The sequence below is a fragment of the Equus caballus genome, chromosome 16 (genome assembly GCF_041296265.1).
Source record: "Equus caballus isolate H_3958 breed thoroughbred chromosome 16, TB-T2T, whole genome shotgun sequence".
In the NCBI taxonomy this organism is placed as follows: domain Eukaryota; kingdom Metazoa; phylum Chordata; class Mammalia; order Perissodactyla; family Equidae; genus Equus; species Equus caballus.
This window is the reverse complement of record NC_091699.1, coordinates 87,076,379-87,103,571: the sequence shown is the minus strand read 5'-3', so window position 1 is coordinate 87,103,571 and position 27,193 is coordinate 87,076,379. Positions and strand designations below refer to the sequence as shown.

At 37.1% G+C, this 27,193-nt stretch overlaps 1 protein-coding gene across 3 annotated transcripts in view; it reads right to left on the bottom strand.

The window, feature by feature from the left end:
* RASA2 (RAS p21 protein activator 2) overlaps positions 1-27,193 on the bottom strand; it is a 109,201-nt gene that overhangs the window by 81,202 nt on the left and 806 nt on the right. For all 3 annotated transcript variants that reach the window (XM_023621031.2, XM_023621030.2, XM_023621032.2), the window contains exons 2-3: positions 5,590-5,707; positions 502-605 (exon numbers count right to left, since the gene is read on the bottom strand). In XM_023621031.2, the coding sequence (XP_023476799.1) occupies positions 502-605; positions 5,590-5,707 (222 nt within the window). The remainder of the gene's footprint in view (positions 1-501; positions 606-5,589; positions 5,708-27,193) is intronic.

Genomic DNA, 27,193 nt, shown 5'->3' with positions numbered 1-27,193 from the left:
AGAGAAAACTTATGCCCAGATTAAAGCAAATTATTACTTCTATTAGAAAAACTTCAAAAACAGATGTTCTTTGGGGGGATCAAATACTGTGATCTTTGTATAAAAACACTCTTTGAACCATTCAACAAATACTCATGGAACATTTACTAAATGTAAGGCACTCTGTGACTGATAGTCTCTGCCTTCATAAATATCATACCCACCTGGATATTAAACAATGATGAATACACATAATGAGTACTATGGAAAGGGACCTGTCAGTTACAATGGAAACATATGACACCATGACCAGGGGATCAGTTATGACACTTCCCTGAGGAAGCATCACCTAAGCTGAGCAAATAATTAAAAATCAGATTCACAAATGAATATGAAGTCTAGAGAAAAGGATTAGAGATGTTGAGCATATATCATTCCATTGTTTTCAACACTTTATACTTAGAGAAAGAATGAATATAGACATCAATGTTGTGAATAAAGATAATAATGAAGAGTACATACCTATACGAAGGTCTCTTTGTAAAACATTCTTATCATAAACATAGAAAGACAAATACTGGAAAGTTCTTGGAATCTCAAAGTAAAATTCTTCACTGAAAAATGGGCTAGAGAGAAAAGGGGGAAAGCTCATTAAATTTATATTCAACAGTGTCCTCAAATAATATTATTTTCAATTAAAAAAATTTACAGACTAAAACATCAGAGAAAAGCTCCAAACCCCCAAAATTCTCTATGCTAAGTTTCAACTAAACTTTATACAAACCAAGCTGAACTCTAAAAGGACCTCAATTGCCAGGTTGGTGAACAAACAGCTTTTCAGGAAGCCTGTGGACAGAAGACCCAGTAATTGCCTGGGGCCATGTCAGCTAAAGTGAACACAAATGAGCACTGAGGACAGTATCATTCACACTATCATTGTCTCAGGAATATGTAAATCTCTATTAGTCACAATAATACATAACATCTAAAATGGGTAATGTTATGTAAAAAATTACTGTAAAAATATATTTAAAAAATAAAACCAGGTTTTTTTAAATCAATTTTATTGAGATATAAATTACATATAATAAAATCCAATTTAGAGTATAGTAGTTAATGACTTTTGATAAATTTATAAACCTGTGTAGCCTTCACCCAAATCAAGATACATTAACTTTCTATTGCCCCATAAAGTTTCCTTATGCTCCTCTGCAGTTGCCCCCCCATACCTGCCACAGGCAACCAGTGATCTGATTTCTATCACTATAAATCTGTTGTAGAATTTCATATAAATGGAATTAAATACTATGTACTCATGTACAGCTTCTTTCACTCAGCTTAACATCTATGAGATTTTTCCATTTTGCTGTGTATATCAGTAGTTCATTTGTTTTAATTGCTGCATAATATTCCATTGTACAAATATTCCAAAATCCATTCTCCTCTGATGTCATTTGAGTTGTTTCCAGTTGAGCTATTAAAAATAAATCTGCTGTGAACATTTTTATACAAGGTTTTTAATAGATATACTTTCAACTCTCTTGAGTAGGTGGAAGAGTGGAATTGCTGAGTTAAGGGGTGGTTCAATTTTTAATTTATAAGAAACTCAAACTGTTTCCAACCTAACTGTACCACTTAACACTCCTACCAGCAACGTATGAGAGCTCCAGCTACTCCACATCATTGCCAACTCGTGCTAATGAAGATCTTTTAAAATTAGCTATTATAGTGAATATGATGTGATAAATTTACACACCTGTGTAATCTCTACCCCAGTCAAGATACAGAACATTTCTCTTTCCCCAGAAAGTTCCCCTGTGCAATCACTCCCTCCATACTGTCACAGGAACCAGTGATCTGATTTCTATCATGACACATTATGTTCAAGAATCTAGAGTGACAGAAATGGTTTTAAACTGCTTTTCCCTGAAGACTAATGATGCTGACTATCTTCTCATGTACTTGTCAGCCATTTGTATATCTTCTTTTGTAAAATATCTCTTAAGGTTTTCTCCACATAGTTTAACTGGGTTGTCTGTCTTCTTATTGCCTTTTTTTCTCCTAAATAAATCCTAGGGGCCAGCCCAGTGGCGTAGTGGTTAAGTTTGGGTACTCCACCTCGGCGGCCTGGGGTTCACAGGTTCAGATCCCAGGCACAGACCCAGTATCACTTGTCAAGTCACACTGTGGCAGCATCCCACATCAAAAAGAGGAAGATTGGCTCAGTGACAATCTTCCCCAAGCAAAACAAGGAAGATTGGCAACAAGATATTAGCTCAGGACCAATCTTCCTCACAAAATAAATAAATAAATAAATAGAAATGAATAAATCCTGGATATAAGCGCTTTGTCAGAATATTTTCTTCTACCTGTGGCTTGCCATTTCATTTTCTTGACAGTGTCTCTTGAAGAACTGAAGGCTCTGATTTTGATGACATCCAGCTTATCTATTTTCCTCTTTTATAATTAGTGCTTTTTGCATCCATAGTAAGAAATCTTTGCCTACTCCCACATTGCTAAGATTTCCTCCTATGAAACAGTTTATTTTCATAAGTTCATTTTAAGAAAGCTATTTTGATATTAAATTCCTTTAAGACATACATCTCAGAAGTGCTAGTGAATATTTTTTGTCAGGAGTACCTCTTTCCTGAGAATATTTATTTTAAAGAACAAAAAGATACTTTAAAAATGGCACCATAGGGGGTGGCCCAGTGGCGCAGCAGTTAAGTTTGCACGTTCCACTTCGGTGGCCTGGGGTTCGCCAGTTTGGATCCTGGGTGCAGACATGGCACTGCTTGGCAAGCCATGCTGTGGTAGGCATCCCACATATAAAGTACAGGAAGACAGGCACGAATGTTAGCTCAGAGCCAGTCTTCCTCAGCAAAAAGAGGAGGATTGGCAGCAGATGTTACCTCAGGGCTAATCTTCCTCAAAAAAAAAAAAGCACCATAAAATGCAAGCTCTTCAAGATGTCACAACTTAAAGAGAAGCTGAAACACAAAGTAAAATACTCTTACAGAAGTCATTTCTGATCTTGTCCAGAAAACAGTTAACTCAGCTTTTTAGTTGTTATAATGCCTGGTCAACTTCTGTCAATATATTTTTCACTTCAAATGTAGCCAAAATGAACTTTCAAAAGTTGGTCTGTCAAAATAGCTAGTGTCTTCTAATTAGTCTCAAAACAGAAATCAATACAAAAACAACTATTAGGCAAAGACATGACATGTTTTGGTATTTTTCTCATTTGCATCATTTTATAAACAACTAGAAAAGAGAGAAATTCCTTTATATATCACACATCCATATTCAAATATGATTTTTAAAACACATTCTGAAGTCAAATAAGAACAACATGAGAATTATTAAGTGACCCGTATCACTGTCCCATAACGATCTCACAAACCAATCCCCACATCTGGGTGCCCACCTCTTTATTTCATAAATAAATAAATCCACCTGAAAACTTTTCAATAACGTTGGTAAGAAGCAGTGACCAGATTCACATAGTTTTAAAAACAGCACTCTATTGTTATCACTGATCTGCGATCGTGCCAATGGCTCCTGAGGAAATTCCTGGTGTGGCGAAGAGAAGCACCATCAACAAGTGGTATTGCTGATACTTTGTTTATATACCTACTCCCTAAAAGGATTTCAGGCAAAGATTTAGAAGCTACAGATTCCATATGTGACTCCTACTTTACCCGTTATAAAAACTCTATACCCCGATACCTATAAAAACTATAATATCTAGAATCCATAAACGATCTAAATGGTATCTACTGACTTTTGACTTAACAGTGTATCACAATATCCACAAGGGTAGAAAACACTGAAATGAAAGCAAAGTGAGCAAGAGTTTATACAGCAGATTCTTTTGCCCTACTCCACAAGGAAAAATGCTAGTGGGCACTCAGAATCCAAGCAGCACCTTGTCTAACTATATTGAAATGACCTAAGGTAACCACTGCTAGCCTTAAAATATCTCCCAAGTTCCCATGCATCTAGAAAAATAATTTAAGATGGATAAAGAAAATTGGTTTCACTGTTTTCCTCAACACAAGTATCTGGAAAGGCAAGAGTTAAAAAATAAAAAAAGTAGGCTAGTTTTAGGTGCTCATTTACAAGGCTACATATTAGAAACTATCAAAAGTATCCAATTTATGGACAATTACTACTTTTGCATATCACTGATTATTGTGTGATATGGAATGAGCATACATTAAGCAACAAATTGAGATTTAAATAGTTGCAGGTCCTCAATCTCAGTTTTGCTTCTAACTTCCTTTATTATATGGACAAATTATTTGGCCTCTTGGTGACTCAGTTTCATCATTTCTAACATACAAATAACACCAGAATTCTAATACAACAGGGACAGGTGATTTATGACTAAAGATGGGAAGCATATTATTTCAAATCTTTTTGGGTTACTAAACTATTTTCAGCTTTATACAATCCCCTTCCTATGAAGAACTCAATAGACATTCAAAATTATAAATACTGACAATAAAGACATAAAGGGAAAAACTTCAGAGGACAAAAAAAAGGGCAAGTATAAAGAAAAAAGATATGAAAAAGAGGATAAAAAACAGACACCTGAAATACAATTTATGTAAGTCATGACACTCAATATTTCATCCACCACATGTGCATTCCAACAATTCCTTGTGCCTGAACACAACTGCATCCTTTCAGCACAACTCTGCACTAGAATTATGTCCACAAACACTATTATAGGGCAGAGGTGGCACATTCCAGTTCTATGAATTAGAATTTACTATGAAACTCTCAAAGTGCTATTACACTTTCAAAAGACAAGAAATCTACCTGAGATCACTCCCTTACAATGCCCTACTTAGCTGACTTGTATAAGCTTTAAGAAGTAATTTATCCTCAAGATAAATAATGATGTACTTTGAGAAAAGTACAAACGAACAGGCAAAACTTAGCCTAGAAAACAAATTGAGGGATAACTGTTGAAAGAGTGTCATGTGAAAGATGGATTAAATTTGTTCTCCAGAAATCCAAGGGACAGAATTAGGAAGAATTAAGAGGAAGATATATTTTGAGGCAATGAAAAGCCACATGCAAGCAAGCACTGTGTCTGTCTTGCTCTTGTGGATGTATTAATAAATAGCAGCCAGCAAGTTCTTGGCATGTAGTAGGTCCTTGTTTTGATAGACGTTAATTAACTAAGTGTAAGAGCTTTATAAGAGTCAGAATAGATCCAAGACTGAATAGGCTGCTTAGGAGGCAGTGAACTCCTTGGTCACTGGAACATTATTAAGCAAATGCCAGATGACCACTTGTCAAAGATAATTGTCAGAAGGAACCAAGCATAAGGTGGTTAGTCCAGCTCACTGAACATTAAGGTTCCTTCAAACTCTGAGATTCTGTAAACCTAAAAAAAAATTCAGAATGTAAATTCACTACCTAACGTTCAAATAAACTACATTGAAGGTGAATTCGTTCAACCGATGCCCAGTAAAGTAAAATTTTCAGAGGAAGAAAGTCTTCTTGAAGATTATAGTCTGGAAAATGAATAAAATTTATTAATCAGTATGTATCATATGAATGATAATTTACCAGTTTTTTTTTTTTTTTACAAACCTTAAAGATTTTTCAACAACTTGGGTACGATAAACTTCTTCCTGATCCAAATTTATAGTGCAGAAACAATCTCTCATTTTGTTGGGTCCAAGATATGGCAATAAATTTTTCGCTTCACCTGTTGGCACAAAAATTGAAATTGGTGTTAAATATCACCAGCTAGTTCATGCTAAGCCTTATATAGTATGAATCGAATCCAAAAGAACACATAAGATGTAACACAGAAAAAAAAATTAGTGATTAGAAAAAGAAGATCCACCTGGTCTAAAGCAGTCTGCTGAGACTAAGGGAGGAGCTGTGCACAGGGGCATGTGAGCTCATAGTACATCACTGAATTCCTGCTCCTAGAAAAGGGCAATCCCCCGACTGTGCTGCCATCCCATCCCTCCAGTGCCACCTCAAGGACTTGACTTCACAATTAATCCCCATTTTCTGTATCATCATTAATTTTCCTCTCTAGCGGATCATTCCCATCAGCACATAAACAACCTTTGCTATGTCCCAATTTTTAAAAAGCACAAAAATAAAAAATCTCCCTTGACTCCACCTCCTCCCTCGTGATATCATTCCATTTCTAGACTCCCTTTCACAGAAAAGCTTCTCAAAAGCAATCATCTCCAGTCACTGTCTCTAATTTCTCACCTTACATTCATTCTTCGGCCCTCTCCAATCAGCTTCTAACCCCATGACACTGAAACGGCTCCAGCCAGGGTCATTCATGCCTTCCATATTGCCAAATCCAATGGTCATTTCTCTTGTCCTCATGATACCTGACCTGGCAGCACTATTTAATAAAAGTGAACACTAACATCCCTCCTTAAAATGCCCTCTTTTCTTGGCTTCCACAAGACAGTATTTCTGGCTTTCCTCCTACATCACTGGCCCTCTGCTGACTTCTCTCCTCCTCTTCTCTACATGTTGCTATGCTTCAGGGCTCAGTTCTGGACCACCTTCTCATCTCTCTCTATGCAAACTCCTTCAGTTTACAATGACAATGCTGTTGCCTCCCAGATGTTCATTTTCAAGCCTGTCTCCTACTCAACACTAGATGTGAATATTCAACTGCCTCCTGCCTATCCAGTAGGCATCTCAAATTTAACAAGTCCCAGACAAACCATCTGATTTCCTCCCCTAAAACATGCTCTTCCCCAAGTTTACCACCATCTTCCTCTCTTTTTCTCACCTCATCCTTCCAAAACCTCCCACCTCCAGATTGAGTCCATCAGTAAATTTAGCAGCCCTCCAAAATAAATCCCAAATCCAGCCACCTCTCTTCGCCTTCACTGATATCACTCTACAATCCACTCTCCATCAAGCAGTGTGATCTTTGAAACATATTATTCAGGTCGGTCACTCCCCTGCTCCAATACCATTCCATTTCACTTAGAAAACAACCCCACTTCTAAATTTCCATTGTTTTGGTCTACACAGCCCTACTGAACTGTCCTCTCCTCTCTGACCTCTTCTCCTCCCACACTCCCCAGCGTTCACCTCCTTTCCATTCAAAACCAGGCCAAGCTTGTTCAAGCTTAGGGCCTCTGCCTGGAACGCTCTAACCCTACATCTTCACATAGATGGCTCTTATCACTCAAGTCTCAACTCAAATGTCACTTCCTCAGAGAAATCTTCCCTGACTATCCTATCTAAAGTAGATAATCCTGCTATGATATTCTATTTCTCTGTTTGTTTTCTTGATGTTATTTATAACTATCTGAAACTCTGTTAATTTTTACTTAAGTATTTATTTTCTGGTTCCCTCATTCTTGAGGTCTGAGAACTTGTTGATCTTCAAGGTCTAAAATCATGACTGTCATACAGCAGACACTTGAGAAATATCTGTTCAATGAATATTAAAGAAGCCAGTAAGTCTAGTTTTGAAGTTCTTGTCAGATGTTCAGGGGCCAAAAGGAAACACAGCAGTGTGGGTGCTGAAGTCAGACACCAGAGTACTAAATTAGGAAAGCACGGTAGTGGGCATAAGGGAAGAGTACTGCCCTAAGAATCATGAAACCAATGTTCCTGTCTTACCTCTGCTATTAAGTGGCTAAATAACCAGACAAATCAGTGAAGCACAGCTTTCCTGATGAAAGTCTGGGCTAGATAAACTTAAGTCTCTTTCTGCTTATCAACTTTAAAACTAAAGGCCATTTAAACCAATATATTTTAAAGAAGTCTATCAGAAACTTACAAAATAACTATGAAAAACTCAATAAACAAATAATTTTTAAAAATTAAAATAAGAAAGTCAATGGAAAGGCACCACTAAGATATTCATTGGTATTAAGTTGGTCATTAAAAGATTAGAGAAAAACTAAGCTACCACTTAAACAGAATAAACATACTTATGTTCATCTCAAGTCAGAATGAAGAAATCTGATCTTTTAAATGACCCTAAAATTGCCTAATATGGGCTGGTCTTTACAAATAAACTAGTTTCCTAACAGGAAAAATAATACATATCTGAATTTGTACCCACCCTATCTCCTCTCCCCCAAAAGACTAGATGTCTCTCCTCTTATCCAAAGCTCATCCACAGCTCATCCATCTACCTGTGCTCTCTCTCTCCCGTTCCCTCCCTCTCACTCCAGAGCACTGCCCAGGATTCAATTTTCAACCTTCTCCTTTAAGTCTCTCCTTCTTCTTTAATGTCTCCCCTCTGTATAATCCAAAGGTATTTTTCTTTTTTAACCAAAAATCCAACTAAGTCACCATATAGGGCCTAGAATGTAAACAAATTTGGAATTAAATCATAATAAACATGCTCCATATCTAATGAGGGAATTTGGAACACTAAATCACAGCCCTTGAACATGTTCCTATTTCATTCACTTAAGTGAAGTCTGAGAAAACTACACTGTATAAATGTAGACATGTTCCACTACCCACCTTTTTAAGAGGGAGACAATGGGGATTATTTTGTCTGCAGAATCCAACAAACTTGACATTATCAGATATTTACTTAGAATAAACAAAAACAAGTTCTATGTAATATATAAAATGTACTCAACATCACTTCCTACAAAAGTAGTTATCATAATCTGTACTTTGACTATCTGTCACTAACTAATGCTCAAATAAACTACACTGAAGGTGAATTCATCTAACCAATGCCCAGTTTACCAATCAATCATACAAATATGTTAAGTCAGCTATCAAGACTTTAAACTCTAACTCCCAACTACAGTAGTAATCAATTAGTACTTTACAAAAAACAGAAATCAAAATAATTAACTGCTACTTCATTAAAAAATAATCAGAAGTAAAGTAACCAATGGTTAGAGAACTAAAAATAATGCTATACCCATTATATCTCTAAACAGAAAGACAGTATTTTAACAACACACACTTTATAGCAAGCTACACAAACAGACAAAAGCGAGGAACTTTGGAAGATTGTACTTGTCTTGTGTGTGATATCTGTGTAGGACCTCACTAGTTCTAGTTAATTATGGTATATAAATAAGCAAGTCCATTGGACCAAAAAAAAAAAAAAAGAAAGAAAAAACTACTGCTTCTTAAAAGGCAAGTTTCTTGAAAACTTATTCTATAATCTCTGCTCCAATCCTTCCCCTCCTACTCACAGTCTGAACATACAATTTGGTTTCTGATTCTATTTCTTTACTAGAACCTTCAAGAACACTAACAATACTAAGTGTTACCAAGTCAAATGATAGCTTTTCAGTTCCCACCTTATTTAACCAGGCTTCACTGACTTTTCCTTAGTTTAAGTAACCCATTCCAACAGTTTTTCTTTTACTCTCTCTTTCAGGCTTTTCATCCATTAACCACACTTTAAATGTGAGGAAACTTTTGGCATCCACAGACTGCTAAATTCACCATATAGGTGGAGCACTAATTTCAGATATTTTTTTAAATGTGACATTATAAAACAATAAAAACATAGCAAAAAACAAAGACTTTTAAGTTTCTCAACATTATTTGATGGTGTTAATTGCAATCTTTCTCAATTTATCTATTGCTTATTTGATGATTGCCAGCCTTAAGCAGAATCAAGGTCTGTATTTGCAGGAGATATGGTATGGCGGAGCAGCTTCATCATCCATTTCAATGTCCTTCAGCATATGGCTTCCTATACTGCAGAGACTAGAAAGCTAAAGACTACATTTCCTAGTCTGTCTTGCAGTTGGGGTTTGTGGATGTGACTTAAATTCTGCCAATCAGATGCACTCACTAGAAATTCGGAGGGCAGAAGGGAAGGGAGGTTGCATTTAGGCTGCTTCTACTAGCAAATACTGTTAGGGAGATGTCCAAGTTTCCTACAGCAGCATTTGCAGAACTCCTTGTATCCAGTCACAGGTTTCATAGATATCAAGAAGGGCCCAAGGCATCCATTCCGTTATGCAGGTAGTGGCAGGCGTGGCTTAGCTCTAGAGCCAGCAGCAGTGACGACAGCTTACTGATGAAGATGGCTGCTTGCTGATGGCTGTTTCCTAATAGTGGTAGATTCCTGATCATGACAGAGGTGACAAGGTTCTAAGACAAGCGACTAAAAGTTACAGCTTGCCAATTCTGCAGGTGCCTTTCTGATACTAAAAGAGGTAGTAATTCCCATAGTAGCCCAGCTGCAATATGGCATTTGAATGTCATCCTAAAAGTTCAACCTAGAGTCTAGTTCTTCAGTCTTTCCAAGAATTCTATAAGACACTTAAAATCTTACGTTAAATTTCTTTCTGCTTAAACTAGCTACAGTTGATTCTGTAACCTAATCCTGATTGGATTTTTTTTCTTATCCTTTATTTCCAATAAATTAGAAAATTCCATCTCACATTACCAATCATTAGAGTTTAGTAAATCTGTCACCTAGATGTGGCTCTTCAGATCAAACTGGGACTCAGAAATTATGAAGCAATATCTCACTGAAAACTACTTTTATTCTTTCATCAGAAGTGAGTTGAACAGCATAGTATACTCGACAGGTGAATGCTTCAACTTGGGAAATGGAGATAAACGGATCTTAATTCTTGTATTGTTTTATCTGCCTTTGGAAAACATTTATTTCCTATGGTAGCACTTGGATGTGGTTTTTAAAATATGCTTAATAATACATTATTATGTTTCCATGAATCTGGGAGTGTCAAATTCTCAACATTCAAACCATGTGCAACATTTTGGGTACCTCCATCTTATCCTTAAATTTACACATCATACTTTTACCCTAAAATAATAAGATTAAAGTACTCAAGACATTCAATATATTGCTGAGGTATGACACTTGAGCAAGACAATTGAAATAATGGAAATGGTTTTTACTTACATTCGAAGGAAGGGAAGAAATATTTTTAGCTTATCCTTCACTTAAAAAACTCTGTGCATGCCAGCATACTGCAATATGCAAAGGGAGACATTTGTCCTACAAAGGCAGATACTTTGGCCTTACAGAAAATAGTATAGATCCGATTATATTTACAACTGTCACTATTTCCTTCAACAATAAATCAAGATGAGGAGGGATATTATTGACAAAACAGTTCCTCTATGATGAAAGGAGGCTGGTCTTCAAGCACAACATCTTTTATTCTGTAACAACACCCTTATTTGTTGAATTCATAACTGTTACTCCTTAAGAACTTTTCTTGTCTATGTTACAACTTACAACACAATTGTTATCTAAATTTTTTAAAAATCTTCTCTCTTAAAGCACAGATTTTCAGAGATGAACAAACTAATCCTTCATCAGGGATTACTTCTTCCTCAAAGATATACTGCAAGTATGCTAAGAACATCTTCACACTACCCATCAGTGGTCTTGTCTAACCGTAAAACGAAACAGCCTCTCGCCCATGCATGTGACAGTTAATTGTTTCTCTGCATCATACAAATCTTGCAACATCAAATACATCTTAAACAAAATGCTGTGTTTAGTTTTGATCCCCATCCTTCACATTTGTTAGCAGTTACCTTTTTTAATATGTAAACGTATATTAACACCCATTGCTCAAACATTTTCAATGGCTCCACGCTACCTACCACTGCCCATCTTGCAAGATGAAACCTCAAATTTCCTGGTCTGGCATAGAAATTCTTCATGATCTGGCACCATCTACTACATGTTTGGCTTCATCTACTTACTTAATCTTTACCCCCACAAGTTATGCTCCAGCAGTACTATACTTTCGGTTCCTTGAATACACTGTGTTCTCTTATGCCTCTGGACATCTGCAATGCTACTTCATTGTACAGAATACCCTTACCGTTTTTTTTTTTCCCCAAAAAAGCTCTGCTTAAGGGCACCTTTGTTCATAAAGTCTTCCCTCAATGCCTAGGTAGTCATGTTACTCTATTCTCCATGTTTCTACTGCATCTTATATGTACTTCTACTATAATGATCATATTGTATTTCACTAGTTGCATTTCATTCAACAAATATTTAAGTGCCTGCAACATGCCAGGCACTTTTATAAACTCTGGGAATATAACAATGAATAAAAACAGGTCTCTGCCCACATGGAACTGTTGTACAATCTAGTCAGGGGCGACAAACATCATCAGCTCTTAAACAAGTAAGTATACAATATTTACTGCCATGGAAGAAACAAATATTTATTGCCATAGAAGAAAACAAAGTAGGATAAGAAAGTTCGGCAGTGCCAGGCCCAGAGGGTAGAAAGAGGGAGGAGAGCAATGTTATTTTATATAGGGAATTAGGGAAGGCCTTTCTAATAAGATATTTGAGCAGATATCTTTGAAGGAAGCCAATGAGGGAATGAGCCATGTATTTATCTGGGGAAAGAGATGGACAGGCAGAAAGAATAAAATATGCAAAGGCCCTGAGACAGGACAGCTTGGCACATTGAAAGAACAGCAAGGAGGCCAGTATGGCTGTAAAACAACAAGCAAAACGATGAGAGGGCGGAAATGGTAAGAGACGAAGTAGGGGTGGGGAAGGAGGCAGATTAACAGGGTCTTGCAGGCCAATCGGAAGTCTTAAGCTTTTTTGAGTGAGATGGGAAGCTATTGAAGAATTCGAAGAGAAGAATGCCATGATATAACTCTTGTTTTAGAAAAATAATTGCAGAAGGGAAAGACTGGAAGCAGGAAACTAGACAGGAGGCTACTGTAATAATCTTGATTAGAGATAACTTAGCGTGGAGAGAAGTGGTCAACTGGGCATATATTTTGAAGATAGAGCCAACACCATTTTTGATATTTTGGATGTGGGTATGAGAGAAAAAAGGGTTAAGGAGGGCTTCTAAGAGTTTTAGCCTGAGCAACTGCATGAATAGAGATGCCATTTCCAGAGGGAGGAGACTCTTGTTGTGGGAGGGGCATCAAGAGTTTGTATTGGGCATATTAAATCTGAAATGCCTATTAGACACCCAAGTGCAGATGTCAAGAGGGTAAAAAAGTCCCAGCTGGAGACAAAATTGGAGAGTCATTTACAGGCATATAATATTCATAAAACCAGAAGAATATACAAGATCACAAGGGAAGTAAACATGGATAGAAAAGAAAAAAATTTGAAGACTGAGCCTCAGAGTTCTCTGTCATTTTGAGTTGGTAGAAATGAGAAGAAACCAGCAAAGGAGACAGCTGTATGCCTCTTCACTGAACTATAAACTTCTTAAGGGAAGGGACCAATTCTTAGCACCATGCTTAGCTTCTAACAGATAAGGAAATAGCTACTGAATAAGTATGAGTGTATGTGTGTTTACAACTTTAGCATGGGCAAAAAGGAGCTTCTAATATCTAATAAGTGTTAAGCAGGAATGGACACCATACGAAATAGCAGAGAGAAGGAGCACCAAGGAAGGCTCCACTGCGTAGGTAACCACTGCATCAACACCTGAAGGAACAGAGCAAACAGCTAAATATTTTACAGAAAACAGTAGCTTTTAGTCATTGTCAAAAATTAAACAGTTTAAAACAAGAAGGTAAACACCACTGGGAATCAAAAATGGTAAGATAACTTAGATAAAGAGAAATGAAAATATGACCAACTCTGTGTACAAGATGAATGATTCCATGCAAAGATCGACAGACAGTAAATCCAGATCCTACCATATAAATTTCACCTAGGGCTAGAATTCCAAATATCAGGCTACTAGGTAGAGATTCTGATATATATGCTTCTGGATATGTCTGTGAGTATGCACATATGCGCAAATGTATATGTTTGGGGGAACTGTGTGTGTGCATTTATACATGTAGATTTGTACGTATGTTTCTGTGTGCCCTACAGGAGGACACTACTGGGATAAGTATGAAAAGAAGATAAACATTTATCAAGTAGTTGGGATGCTCCAAGACAGTGTTAAATATTTTCTCTCAAGTATCTCAATTGATCTATACAACAACCTCATGAGGTAAGCATTACTATTCCCTTTTATAAATTAAAAAAAAATTCACAGTTACATAGCTGGAAAGGTGACTTGACATAAATAAAACTCTAAAGTCTAGTCTTTCCATTCCACCTTTAATGTCTTTCGGAATTCAGCAGTGCTGAGGGGAATAGACAGCTATTCCTTTCTGAAATTATCCAGGAAGATGCTGTAAGCCCACATCTATTTCAAAGGATACCTTAAGTTCAGGGATAAGAGCCAACACAGATCCCAGTGGCATTAACCCCAAGAGAAATTGCAAAGGGCCAGGATCCTGGACAAGATGATCCTAAGATAAAGATAACCTGGGGTGGGAGGAAAGCTAAATCATAATAGTAGCTACCATTTACTGAATAAATTCATGCATATATTATACACAGTAGGTTTTTTAGGAACTTCATACACATAACTACACTTAATCTTCAAAATAACCCCTGCAAGTGATTTTTTTCCCCAAATATAGAAACCGGAAGTGGAGAGATAACATTCTAGGAGTAAGGCACAATGTGAACAAGTGCCGGAATTGGGAACAAGAGGAGCACCTTCAAGGAGGCAGGGAATAGTACAACTCGGCTGAAGCATAAAGGGAAAGGGGACTAAGAGCAGAGAAACCTGTAAAGGAAGCTGGCATTCATACAGAGAACATGAAATGCCAAGCTCAGGAGTTCTAGCTTTATTCAGTAACTAACAAGGGTCACTCAGAGTTTCTGTGTGGTCAGAGCTACGCTTCAGGAAAATTACTCCGACAGTTACAGGACCTCAACGAAGGTAATAAAATGGCAATGGGAGGGGAAAAAAATGGAAGAGATACTACAGAGATAGAATTCACAGAACTTGGCCCAAGTGACCCAGGATATGACATTCTAATAACAGGAATATCAACCTAAACAGAGGATTAGAACTTTAGATGGGGGCGCCAGCCCCGTGGCTGAGTGGCTAAGTTTGCACACTCTGCTCCAGCAGCCCAGGGTTTCGCTGGTTCGGATCCTGGGTGCAGACATGGCACCACTCATCAAGCCATGGTGAGGTGGCATCCCACATGGCACAACCAGAAGAACCTACAACTAGAATATACAAGTATGTACTGGGGGGCTTTGCGGAGGAAAAGAAGAAGAAAAAAAGATTGGCAACAGATGTTAGCTCAGATGTCGATCTCTAAAAAAAAGGAAATTTAGATGGGGAAAAGACATTAAAATATGCAAACCATCATTTACATTCACAACAAAAAAACAGAGTGAGAAAGAATGAATCAAATGTACATTTCAGGGCCGGCCCAGGGGCATGGCAGTTAAGTTCACACGTTCTCCTTCAGCGGCCCGGGGTTTGCCAGATTCAGATCATGGGTGCGGACCTACACACCGCTTGTCAAGCCATGCTGTGGTAGGCATCCCACATATAAAGTGGAGGAAGATGGGCACAGATGTTAGCTCAGGGCCAGTCTTCCTCAGCAAAAAGAGGCAGATTGACAGCAGATGTTAGCTCAGGGCTAATCTTCCTCAAAAAAAAAAAAAAAATATATATATATATATAAAATAGTCTTGGTGTTGACAAGTTTAGAGCAAAATTAAAATGCTGTTGTGCCATCTAATTATACAAAAATAAGACAATTCTATATAAAGTTAACATATCCTAAGGTCTTTCAAATTTTCTTATAAAGTTTAATTATAATTTCTGCAATAAGACAAAGGTGCACAAAATTCTGAAAATATCTACAGTATTGGTATAGTACAGCAAGTTAAGTGAATGCATTTTGGAGACAGAGATCTGAGTTTCAACATGAGCTTTGTACTTGATGATCTGTATGTCCTCAGTCTCAACCTCCTGCATAAAAAGAGGTAACTACAATACTTCCGGATTTTTGTGAGCATTAACTGAGGGACAGCACTTAACACAATTCCTAGAACAGAGTAAGCAGTTAGTAAATAATAACTAATAGTGCTCTTCCTTGGTTAGCAATTTCCTAAAAATTAGTACCTGCCCACAATTCCCTTCACCAAAGCCATTAGGTCCTGACCAAAGATAATCAGTAACTTAACAACTGGATACACCAGGGGAGCTCATTTATTTTTTAAAAATGAGACTTTTATTACAAAAGTATTACATTTCTATTACAGGAAATACAAGGAAAAACACCTGGCCTTACTATACCTCAGGCTCTACATCTCTAAAAGTGAGGGGTTTGAACTATAATAGGGGACATAAATTGGGGGTCAGGTAGCCAGAGATTTATTTCGTTTGGCCTGCAGAGTACTAAAAAGGAAATGAAGCCAAAATCTAGAAACTGGGAGAGTTAATAGTAAATAAATCCATATTTCTAGTTTCTCTTAATAATCAAAGACCTGGAAACATGGTTCTGAGTAGAAACTGTAGACAGGCATCCCCTTAATAAATTCTAACAATCTCCACCTGGCTCTACTTTATTATGCCTGGTCTCTGTAGACTGGAGTTTGCAACCCCTTAACTAGTCAATCATCTAGGTTCCTCATAGCTCTAAATTTCTGAGACAATACTTGAAATTTAAAAAGCACATGGTAACACTGATTTCAAATACTTTTAGACATTGCTACCTATTGCAAGTTTAATCTGATGAACACTACAAGAACTAGATATACATTTATATTAGATAAATTACTCATCAAGAAAACTATGAAAATATACTTTGAGTATTACTACTGCTTATGTTACAGCCTACACTTAACTGAGTACAATGTTCCAGGCAGTACACCAAAGCATCCAGTCTTCTCACAACCACTTTGTAAGATTAGCAAAATTACTATTCCCAATTTACAGAAGAGGAAGCTGAGGCTCAGAGAGGTTAAGTGATTACTAGAAAAGTAGCAGAAAACCATGCTTTCAACATGCTACCTTACCATTTATCATTCAGTAGATTTTTATATATGCAATATAATAAATGTTTTGGATAAGATACAGAAATCTTACATAAAAGCTCTCTCTTCTTCATTTATCTTTACAGTTCTCAATGGAGAAAGGAAGAAAAGAACTACCATAATCACTCATGAGCTTCTAAAGAAGCTCATATTCACCCTGTTCAGAGTATGTCAGATTGCCCCAGTGTACGGCAGCAAAAGTGGCGGTGGGAGAAAGGGACACACTACTGAAGAGAAAAAAGTTAGGTAGCTTATTTTGTTATTTCCCTCCTTTGCTGTCACTTTGAAAGCATAACTATTATTCAGGCAGAGAATGAGAAATGGCACCAATAGGTATATGGTGACTGCTGGAATACCTCCCAGTAAGGAGAGTTTTCCAATGTGTGAATCAACATGATCAGATAGCTGGATTGTCAAGCAATTTTTCTCATTCCTAGTGAATAATATATTATCTTTAAAAAATATAATCCAAGAGTCTATAATCCCACTCAACTGGTAATCTTAAAAAAAAAAAATCAACACACTACATAATTCCTGTCAGAAATCTGATTCTGCCTAAGAACAGGCACTGCAATTTTAATCTGGGACTTGGAGGTTAAAGAAACAGGGAATAATAAAATTTCACTAACACTGCACTCTTACTCCATCATGGAAATAAGGTACTGTGCAATCATCAAGGTGCCTAAAACAAGGTAATACCGCTGAGCAAGCACTTGAGTGGGCAAAGGATTCCAGGCATCCAGCATGGTTTAGGTGGTTAGCCTAGACTCAGCGAGCAAAGGCTTGTTTTGTAGCTATAAAACCTGAACAACATATAAGTACAATTCTTGACAAGGCAAAAAGTCAAGGTTAAAGCATAAATTCCAAGGCAACTCCCCAAAAATGTCCTACTAGGTAAGATGCAACTCCTCAGTGGGAAAGTCTGCAGAACATAATTAAGGGCGAGTTGCTTTACACAAGTTATGTGTATAATAATCATCATACAGTTATCTATATTGCTATCATATTAATCATCTCTGACTGAAGCTTAGTCTAGAACAAGAAGTTAGGAAACTATTGTACATGAAAAGGCAAGTTTCGCAAGGTACTGCCAGGAAGCGTCCATGGGTTATAGAGATACGTCACCAAGTTGCAGGCAGGATCTTCCTGTGGTTTGCCTTGCCCACTTCCGGTTTCAGTTTTGAATGTGTGCTGATCCAAGCTCCCGACAGCCCCCTTCTCAAGTAGCAGACCAAACTCTAAAGCACATATGGTAGGAATCTCTCCTAGGATAGGCCAATGGTTCCTACAACTACACGAAGCTTAGCAAGGCTCCTAGGCTGATTAAGAGAGCCTAGTATGGCAGGGAAACCAAAGGGCCAAAGCTAGGTGGTGGCAGAACTAAGGGCTACATGAACAGGCCATATATGGGATATGGCTGCTGTTTCTGGTAATAGCATCCAGGGAGCCAAAATGAGATTCATATGATCTAGTGCTTTTCAAAAAAAAAAGTGGCACCTAGTTATAAAGAAGTTGCACCCACACACGTGCATGTACAAGTGTACATGTGTGTGTGTTCCAGAAGAACCATTCACAAACACAAACTAACATGAGCATAGTCAGGCAGATAAAAGGCTAACATTTTTTTGTGAGTCCCCAAAACAGTACTAAAGACAAATTTTTACAGCATTCCAAGATTCTAATTTTATTGAATATCTTTACATTAGACTATAACTAATTTAGAGATAATTATCAACTTCTTGACAACAGAAACGTATCATCAGTTCCTTCCAATTAACCACCTGACAGGCAACACGGTAGAGAAAAGGACATGAGCTTTGGTAACTTAAAGACCTTCTAAAAACCTGCCTCTTTAAACCCTGAGTAAATAACCTTTGTGTCAGCCTCTTTTTCACTAAAATAGGAATAACAACAATCTTCTTCGTGAAATTGGATTAAATGAAATAATTTGCAAAGTGTCCTAAACAGTACTTGAAAATAGTAAATAACAAACGTTAGTTCACTTCCTCATTCACTAAGAAAATTTTATATAAAATTGTCCAAATTCAAAACTAAGAAGTTCTGCACCACTCACACAAATGTTATAATATTTTAAATGATCAAAACTATTCTTTTTACTACGTTCCTCTGGAAGAAAACACCGAATTTTTTTAAGTCAATTTTTTGAACATAATTAGTGAAAACAAGTGAAATATATGGGAATTCACCAAATTATTATAAATTTTTCTTTTTTGGAAATTATATCAAAATAAAAAGTTACCAAAACACTTGACAGAAAAGTTGACTTTATTTCTATGTGCACTCAAAATGTCACCAAGCCTAACATTTGGTTACCCTTGCTTTTACAGATAGGATAGTCTTCAAGAATAGAGCAAGACAAGCTCTCACAGCTTAAGACTAATACTGTATCAAATTCATTTATAGGAATAGTCATTTTTGGTAACATAGCTAATACACAAATACACTCTATAAAAAATGAAACCATCATAGGTAAGGCAAAGTCCCTTTGTCCACCACTGAGGTAACCAATGTTGTACATCTTTTCAAATCTCTTTCTGTGCATTTTCCCACATACATGTAGAAAAGATAAAACAGATATGATATTACACATATCACTCTAACAACTTGCTATTTTTTACTCAACAATACCTTCTGAAGTTCTTTCCTTTCACACTATAGATATCCGTCATTCTTTCTAGCTGCTATAGAATATGTATACGAACATATTATCTAGCCATTTTCCTACTGATGGACACTTAGGTTGTCTCTAATTGTTTGTTTCACCATCAAGGCAACATTAAACATCTTCATATATGCCTCTTCTGCAAATGTACAAGTGTTTCTGTAGGGGAGATAAGTAGAAGTAGAAATGGATAAGGTATATACATTTGAATTTTTAACGGATATTGCCAAAAGGTTCTCCAATATCGCTTTACCAATTTAAACTTACCCATTTCGCCAAACTCTCACCAAATACTGAAATTAACAAGGTTTTCTTTTTTCACAAAATGACTTTTTAAAATTTGTACTTCCCTGGTTAATTTTTGTTAAACACTACCAGTATTTTCCTATGTTTACAGGCCTTTTATGTCTCCTTTTCTATGAAATGCCTATTCACAGCCTTTATTTTTCTAATGGCCTTTTGCTTTTTAAATTTGCCTGAACTTCTTGTATATTCTGGACACTAACAGAGAGGCAGTATAGTATAGTAGGTTAAGAGTAACAAGACGGACTCGAGAGCCAGTCTGCCCAGTTTGAACAACAGCTCCACCATTCACTATCTGCTTTTGGTCAAGTTACTTAGTTTAGCTATTCTGTGCCTCAGTTTCTTCACCTGTAAAACGTGGATAAAAACTGTACTTACAGAGTTACTGTGAGGATTAAATTAATTAATAAGCTTAAAGTGTTTAAAACAGTGCCTGGCACAGAGAAAGTGTTATCTAAGTATTTTCTTTGTGTGTAGGATTTACTGCAAATATCTTCGCTCAATCTATTGTTCGTCTTTTAACTCCTAAGTCTTCACTTACCTTTTTTCAAACAGTTCTTTTTCCATCTCTACTCTGGTATCAGAAATTACATAAGTAGATGAAACCAACAAGTGAGTGCCCCTCACTGGATCTCACGATCAACTTCTCAAGAATAGGCATCAGCCAAAGCATCTAAATTTTTAAAAATCTTTCCACTACAAAAAATAGCTAACTTTCTTACTGCATAAAGCATAAATCAGTAAGAAGACTGATAATCCAGTAGAAAAAATAAACAGACAAGTTCACAAAAAAATGGAAATAAAAATGGCTCTTAAAAATATGATGAGATCCTTGACCTCATTTACAAGAAGCGCAAATTAAAACCACAAATTAGACGTTCCTTTTCATCTTACAGATCAGTGAAGACCAAGAAGTTTTAAAATACACACTGTGTGGGTGTAAAGAAACAGGCATTCATACACTGCTGGTGGGAGCATAAACTGCTATAGTTTCTATGAAAAGCAATTTGGCATTGTCTTTCCAAAATAAAAATGCACATACCATTCAATTAATCCATTACATCTAGGAATTTATCCCATAAATAGACACATGCACTCATATTAAAAATGACATACAACGTTATTCATTGCAGTAATGTTTGCAACACAAAGACTGGAAGTAACCTGAATGTACATCAATACAGGACTGGTTAAATAAACTGCGGTATATCCAGATAATGATATATTACGCAGCTGTTAAAAAAATGAGGCAGCTCCCTATATACATGGATATGAAAAATCTTCAAGCTACTACTAAGTGTAAAAAACCAAAATCCAAACAATATGTATATTTTGCTATGATCTGTATGTTGGTGAGAGAGAGATATTAATACTCATACATTTATGCTTGTAAATGCTTAAATTATCTCTGTAAGGATACACAAGAAACTGGTAATGTTTGCTTCTGGAAAGGGTATGGCTAGGGGACAACAGAAGTAAGAGAACCTATTTTTCAATGTCTACCCTTTGTGCCTTTTGAATTTTGTACCAGGTATTTGTTATTATCTAATCAAATAAATAAATAAATCTTTAAAAACATAATCAAACAAACTAATGCCACCCTGTGATCACTCCAAACTTTCTATTGGTACCCTGTACATGGTCGTGCACAGCAGGTTACTACCATTCAGGTAATTTGTGGCTAACCTGTTCAACCGGCAAAAGCAGAGGTTTGCCTTCCTAGCTGCCCATTACCACCCTCTGTGGAATGTTTTAAACCTACGGATATCCAAGTACCACCCCAGAAATTCTGATTCAGTGGGTCTGGAGCAGATTCTGGGCATCGGAATTTTTTTAAGTTCACAAGTGATGCTGATGGGCAGTCAGGACTGAAAACTGCTGACTTAGAGCATGACACAAATAGGTAAACATCCGGGCTCACTCTCCACCTAGGTCATCACCATAGTTTCATCACTAATTCTAAACACTTCACAAAGGTCTCAAGAAGAGACAGATGAGAGAGTGTAGATGGTACAGTGAAAATCTATTACTATTTCTGGATATATCACCAAATAGGCAGTGTAATCACCATACAATAAATGCAGTATATTTGCAACATTCATACTAATGAATTCATCCTATGTAACATTTTAGAAAGAACTCTGACAGTAGTGAACTAGTGCCCAACAGGCCATTAACTGTGTGACACTTTGAGTCTCTGAGTGTCAATTTCTTCATTTGTAAAATGAGGGGACAGAATAAGATATGTTCTCTACCTCCCAGCTCTAAACTTCTGTAATTCTCTAAGATTACAGGTGTCTAAAAGCAACTATTACTTAGTACTACAGACTTTAGGATAAACTAGTAAGGACCTTTTTCATCCAATTCACAGCCCAGTGGGCTATGCCCTAACAGACACTCACATACGTGTTAGGTACTGTGAAATAAATAAACTAACGGTCACAGAAAAAAATTTTTTTAGGGTACAATCTTATCTAATAAATCTTAAATATTTTTAAAATAGGGCATCTTATGCAAAATAGGTACACCAAATATATTTAAGCATTAAAATAAAAGCATCTGATGTACTGTCTTAAAGCAAATGGTTCAAGTTAAAAAGCAATCATCAAAGAGTCCTAGAAGTGATGTTAAAGACCACATCCAAACCTCTCAGTTCACAAGTAAGAAAATAGGGGCTCAGAAAAGTTAAAGAATTTGCCCAAAGCCATTCTGTCACTAATGATATTCTTAGAACCAAGCTCACAGTAACAAATTTGTCAATTACAGTTCACTGATGTTTGCATGTGTGTTGGTATAACCATATAAGGTATATTATTTTTAGCTAGGGATTTTTGATGACTAAAATGACATACAAAACTAAAGATATATCATAGAAATTTCTTAGCATACATAAAAAGTTTCTGAATTTACATTAATCGATGGCTCTACAACAAAACTTTCAGCAGCTTGCCAAGGAGCACAGAACTTCATTAGTAGATAAAACACATAATCTGATATTATTGTTAAATAATTTCATAAAGCATATTAACAAGGAAATAGGATTAGCATCTATTATTAACGGATAAAATGATAGTTTTATTTCAGTTACATTAGTTCCACAGTCCCTTAGAGTCTACTCAAAGAGTTCTAAGTTAAAAAAAAAAAAGAAAAAAAACTCTATGAACTCATTGAAGTTCACCTCTTGTCTTCCTCAAAGCAAATGATGAGCAGACTGCTCTGTGAACTTTTACAAAGAACTCTTTTCTCTCATTTCTACCATCTGAAAGATGGATTCTTCCTCTGTGCTAAATAACTCATCATCTCATTTCAAATTTCAGACAATAATAAATTCTTGGCATGAACAAACCCTTTATTAATCTTTCCCTCTTTCTAATAATTTATTAAATAACTCATTTCATTTCAAATATCTGAGAGTAATGAATTCTTAGCATGAATAAACTCTTTTTAATCTCTCCATCTCAATTCTATTGCGTGGTCAAGAAAATGTTTTGATTTATACTTTATTACCAAAAAATTCAAACCTGCCATGACAAATAGAGACATTTAATGTGTAAGGTGTGATTATGAGATTTTTCTTTTCCAGGTTCAGGACTAATTAGTAACAATATTCATGGAATACAGTCAAGTAACAATATTCAAATCCCCTAATAATAAGCAATCAGAGCATTTAGAAAAATTTAATCCTTTTCCTAATGAAGCAACTTTGGCATCAGTTCAAACCTCACCAGTTGGCACCATGATTTTGAAAGAGATGAACTTCCTGCCACAGACCCATGTAGATTTCTTTTAATAATGCTATCATCTTCTCATTTGTATAGCTGTAAAATTTACAGAACACTTTCATATCTAGTATCTCAAATCCTCCTCAGGATAACATAATGAGAGATAGGGCATTTTCTAAAGACCTATTCTGTTCTGGGCACTGTGCTGACAATGGTGCGGTTAAAAAAATGAACAAGAATGAATCCTACCTTGGAAGAGCTCACGGTCTACTGGGGAAAACAAATAAATAATTTCTGTGAAATGTGCTATAATAAGGAAATGGACAAGGAATTGAGATTCCCCAGCAGTACCAAGGGCAAACACCTTCTCTCCAGGGATTGGGGTGGTGGTGCCCCAAAGAAGACTTTGGTCAGGAGATCACATGCAGCAGGCTTTTGAAGGATGAGTAGGAGTTCCCTGATATAAACATGGAGTGGAGGGAAGGAGAAAAACACTCTCAGGCAGAGGGAACACCATGTACAAAATAGCTACTGATGAAGTTATTATTCCCATTTTAAAGATGAGGAAGATAAACTCTTAAGTGAGCTGCATAAAGTCACATGAATAATAATTAACAATGTATGAAACAGAATACAGGTCTTCCGATTTTAATCAGCTTTCTACACCAGGAAATGCCAGTACATGTTGGACAAGAACATCAGATAAAGATTAGGTTTTATCTCCTACTCTAATCCTTCCTAAAAGATGGTCCATGTCCAACCTAGCTCTTGGGTGGAGGGGGAGAAATGATCAGAGAAGGGAATTTATTTATTCCTCAAATCAATCCTGTGAAATAGGTGTTTTTACTATCCTCATTTTACACATGAGAATATCGAGACACACAGAGATTAACAAAAACTGGATATTAAGTGAAGTCTCAAACCCAGGTGACTAACCTGACCAAGCCTCTAAACTCAAGCCTTAACCATACCCCACAGATCCTACTTTGCTCAACAGCCCTAGGTCATTCTTCTTCTGAAGATATCAGGGAGACCAAGTGAGTTCTGGGACACATCATGGTCCCACACATCTTGCACTGTACCACACATCGTAATATTCACACAAATCCTTAGATCTGCCTCCCTTATCAATCTGATCTCCCTTGAAGGTAAACCCAGGCATAAGGTGGCACAGGCTCTTTCAACATTTTTACAATCTGACTTAACTGGACAAGAGTAAACTTGTAAAAACAGCAGTAACCAGAATGGAGGACATCACAAAATAATGGCATGAAGCCTGAAAATATAAAGGAGAAAGCCCCAATCCTCCTCTTTCACTTGCCAGTGGGGCTTTGGGTGGGGGAGGGGAATGCAAAGAGTGCTTCAGGTGGGCTAGCGTACCTGCTACTCACTGCAAAAAATGGAGCCTGGAGTATACCTGGAGTACACCCTTAACTGCCTTTTTCAAGGGTTCATATGACAACTCTAGGACATCCAACAACTAAACCTGCCTCTTGAATATTAAGGAAGCAGACCATTTGGAACTGCCCTGGTTTCCTAGGGCACTAAAACAACCTCACAGAACTGGGGATCAGCATATAAGAAAAAATAATGTCAGCAACACTGGATTTGCTAATGTCAGGGGATTGTGTGAAACTGACCACAAAACGGTTTTTCAATCTGTCACTCTGGTATTTCACCTTGTGAAGTATATGGGAAAATTAATAAATAATGGAATGAAATCCCTAAAGAAGTTTGTGGGCTATTATCTCTAGAATTTTAAAGATATATAAATCAATCCATCTTCGCTTTTTGCTGGTATGATTTGGAGTTGGAGGGTCCTACCCAAGTCCAGGAAAAATGACGTTTCCTTCCAGGCTCACTTTCAGCCCTATGGTTCTCTACTTCTCCAGATGGGAGGCTCTCCATCAGCAGTTTGGAATCTGCCAGCACCTCTCCAGGCTAGTGGGCACTATCAGGTTTCCCCTGAGGTCTCCTAGCATGGTGAAAAGGAAAGCTGACATGGTTACCCACACCCCCACGCTGCTTAATATCTTCACTGTCAGAACCACCACCATCCCATTTCTGTGACTTTAGCACCTGCTATTGACTCTTCCAGCCTCCCAGCCCCCACCCTGCAAAAACCCACATGTCAGTTTCAGGGAAACAGAAAACAGCATCTCTTCACAGGGTTCTGAAGCTCAACCAACTCTGGATTATACCAGCTAAAAGGAGGGCAAAGAAATGGAGAGGGAGAAGCTTCACATGTAAGTATCCTAACATTTTTTCTATGAAGCCGATACTCCAGGACCTGAGCTCTAAACTGAGCAATTCAAAAAGCAAGAAACTGACTGAGATAACAGATGTAACACTTTGCCTCCGGTTAAAGCACTAATGTCATTCCCAGCAACTGGATGATCAATCTCCAAGTCCGGGTGGTGGGGCTGCTCTAAGCCACAGAAACAAAGTTGTGTTTTTTTAATTTGTAGGCCCAAGTTTCACTCACAGTGATATCTCTTACTGTGATATCTTTGCCCTGGAGCAGGTGAAAGTGCAGGGCAGTCAAGTCCTTCTGGAAACAACCCAACCCTAACTCGCAATTCCAAGATCTGTGTACATGTAGTTTCACTGTAGAACCTGCAGCTTTGTAAATCAGTGAGGCTCCAGTGGACGCTGCAGAGCATCAAGTGACACTAAAGTATAAAATGGTAAAAACTTGGAAAATTAGATCAAGGGGGTAACTCCGGCCCATGTATAGTTTCCCCAAATATTAAATTAGATATATGCAAATACTAAGTTTAAGACTTAACCCAAATTCTGTAAAGATTTTATACCCTAGGAGGTGACTTCAATGTTGGGAACTTAGATACAAAGAAGATCGACTTCTTTGGTGTCATTTCCCACATTTTAAGAAGTGTACTCTCTTAAGAGCCCCAAGACTACTTCTGGGAATAAAAAGGTGACAAAATTTAACTTGTCTGCTTCTGAGATTTAATGAAATCCCTAATACTTGAATGGGGGGAGGGAACTTGAAAAAAGGACAGTAGAAGAATCCCAGCTCAATTAATAATATCACTATTCAGGAAGAGGACAATTTTACATTCTTTGCAAGAAAAAGCATTGTTAGTCATGTCAACGCAATTCGATTTTCTTCATACAAAGTAAAAAGTACCTATCACTAAGAGTTATTTACATGAAACATGAAGCACGCTTCCAATCCGAAGACACTGAATAAAGAAAATAAAGCTAAATTTCGACAAAAGCAATAACTTCTATTGATCTATCTTACAAATAGCAAAAAAAAAAAAAAAAAAAAAAAAAGCGTTTCCTCTGAATAAGCCACTGAAAAAACCGGCAACCTGACGCCAAAGAGTCATTTTCTTAAAACAAACGTCCAAATGACTGAACTCAAATGGTCCGTCTATAGTAATGCTCGGAGCCTGTGAGCAAAAATCTTGTATTAAGTCAACCAGTGCGGCTCGCTCACCAAAGTAACAATTAAATGCATGAGAAGGAAAGGAATTAAGTGGGTTAAGTGCGAGCTGGATGACTGTTTTGAGACCTGCTCACAGGAAGCCACTACATCCTGCCTGAAGTCCTGTCAGTCACGCTGTCTCTCGATTCAAGTCCCCGCCGCAGCGAGGTGGGGCGAGGACAGGTGTCCGGCCCGGGCCCCTCCCGGCGCGCTCA